The 2698-nt window shown below is 37.2% G+C and overlaps 1 protein-coding gene across 1 annotated transcript; it reads right to left on the reverse strand.

The window, feature by feature from the left end:
• On the reverse strand, positions 290 to 829 carry LOC104793911 (glutathione S-transferase T3-like). Its single transcript, XM_010520331.1, has one exon. It carries the CDS (start codon positions 827 to 829, stop codon positions 290 to 292), a length of 540 nt encoding a protein of 179 aa, XP_010518633.1.

Below are 2698 nucleotides of genomic sequence, written 5' to 3' on the forward strand. Positions count from 1 at the left end.
AGTGCCCAATTTTCCGGTAGTGTAAAAGTTTTCCCCCCAATGGTGGGTTCTTATTTTGAGTCTCTTAATTTTTTTAATTTTTTTTTTGAAAAATAAAAATTTAAATTAGAATATGGATTTATTGCATTTGAGATATATGTTTATAAAATTATTTCATTTCATAAAATTTTAAACATAGGAAACATTAAAACATAATAAAAGAGAAGTAAAATTCATAAAAAGAGCAAATGCTTAAGGGTATTCTCCAAATTTTGCCCAAATATTCTCAACCAAATCATCTTGTAACTGTTTAGGAGATGTGGAAGCACACCACTTCTGATCGCCATGCATGCTCCAAGGTGAATTTGACATTGTGATCATTGAAGAAGATCTGGTGTGCTAGCTTCATAACGTCATCTTCATTCTGCCCACTAGATTTCTCCCTTGTCGCAGCTTCATAGCATCCAACGAACTTGCAAACATTGTCGTTGATCTTACCCCACCGCTGCTTACAATGACTTGAATCTTTAAATGGTCGACCTACAACATTCAGACATTTAGATACGTAGGTCGCAATCCTTCCCCAAAAGGCTCCAAGTCTCTGCTCGTTTGATGTTATCGGGTCCTTGCTTGTGTTTAGCCAAGCAGACACAAGCATCACATCATCTGCTGGTAACCAAGTATGCCTTGCTCGTCGGTTACCAACAGGTGATGGAGCTGCAGGTGGGACATCAGAACATTGACTCTCATTAGGAGAGTCAATGTGGTTGCAGGTATCATGTTGACTTTGCAGGAGATCGTAGAAGCTAGCAGAGAAACGATATGGATTCAACGAGTCCTCTGAATCCATAGCTGTTGCTTCGTGTGTGTATTAGAAGGAGAAGGAAAGCTTGTTGAGGTTTCGTTTTTTGTGTTTGGTGTTTATGTTTTGTGTTTTGTGTTTTACTTATCAATTATCCCTTTATTTACAATCTGAGTTAGTAGTTTACTTTTTAAACTAGTGTGTTAAAGTTTTCAATTTAAGTTTCTACCCGTTCCCACAACAACCAACAAACCCTGAACCATCACACAATAAGTTTGATGTCGACTTCCCTAGACCCTAATCAAGTACTAATGGTATTTATCACAACCAACAAACAACAAGCATCCATCATGACTGACTCGACACTTAACTACACTCAAACCAAATAAATGAATAACACCAATAAAAAAAAAAGAGAAAAGATCATATGAATACTAAAACAAATCTTAGATTAAGATCATTTGAAAACAGAACTAAAACAAAAACAAAATAAAAACAAATAAAACCGGTAATAAAAAAAGTTGAAAATTCTAACCTTGTGTTATGCTTGGTGATGATCTGTGTCGCTTGAGAACACTAAAGGATGATCAGTGAAAGCCATCACTGATTGTTAAAAGCATCATCGGAAACCTGAAATAACAAAAAAGACAAGTAAACATCAATGGTGTCATCAAGAATGAAGTGTTATAGGAATAGAGTTAAAAACTGCAAGAAACAAAGCATCAATAGACACAGCAAGCATCAATAGACACAGCAAGCGCCTCACCTTGTCGGATTAAGATAACACAACATGATAGTAAACCAAGACAGTTTTAAACTGCAAGAAACACATTCAAAAAAGCAACTTTTTATATACAACTACAAGAGTAACGTGATTACCCTGGCAATAGCCTAGCGGGAGCAAGATATGCAGCCATGGCTTGGCTTGAAACGTAGATGCTAGCTCACTAGGAAGATCAGGGACATTACTGTTAACCTGCAAAATTCAAAAACATAGCAAAAACTCAATAACATGGCAAAAAGGCACTATCACAAATACGATGGAACATGAGAAACCAACAGAGATATAGGGCAAGAGACCAGTTAGTAACCTAATGTTTCTCTCTTCAAACCCTCCCACACATTAATCCTTGTACCTTGACTGCCTACATCAAAGAGACAAAGGTATTTAATTACTCAGGGAACCAAAAAAAACATCAGAGACGCATTATTAAGAAGAAGAATAACAGACAGTGCGAGAGATGCGTTGAGAGCAAGTAACCTGTGGCCTGAAGACATATCAAGTAGAACAGGTTGTAGGTGTGAACAAACCTTAGTAACAGTTAGCATTCTGCAAATTTGGAACCGAGAGAGAGTAGTGATCTGCTGCCTTGTCCCCAATGCCATATTTTAACCTGAAATATATTAACATGTACTTAGAAGAAGGTAAAAAGAACACAGAACCAAAGTACAAATTCAGAAACAAAGAAATGAGAACAACCAGCCCTAATCCCAAATTTACGAACAAAATCGAATAAACCCTAATCCCTCCTAACTATTCGCGAATTCAACCTACTAAACAGAGAAACTTACCCTTGCTTCCAATTGCTTCAACCTCATCTGAATGACTCGACTCCAAACTCAAATCAATATCCTCCGATTCGCCTCCGAGATTAAATCCCTTCCGCTTCCCCTTTCTTCTCCACAATCGCCTCTGCTTCCATAGCTGTAACATATCCTTCTCCTCCTTTTATTAAGAATGGACTTCGATCGAGAGAGAAACAGCGAGAGATAGATCAAGAGAGAAAGAGATCGAGAGTGAAAAAAATTTAATCGTCGAAACAAATGTTTTTTTGGTTCTTCTATTTTTTTGTCCAGCCAACAAACAATCGACACGTACGAGCTCTTAAACCATAATCGAGTATGCAATATTAGAGC

Source organism: Camelina sativa, chromosome 6, assembly GCF_000633955.1.
Source record: "Camelina sativa cultivar DH55 chromosome 6, Cs, whole genome shotgun sequence".
Lineage (NCBI taxonomy): Eukaryota > Viridiplantae > Streptophyta > Magnoliopsida > Brassicales > Brassicaceae > Camelina > Camelina sativa.

Coding starts and splice junctions, on each gene's coding strand:
- LOC104793911 (XM_010520331.1), bottom strand. CDS start 829: ATGGATTCAGAGGACTCGTTGAATCCATATCGTTTCTCTGCTAGCTTC.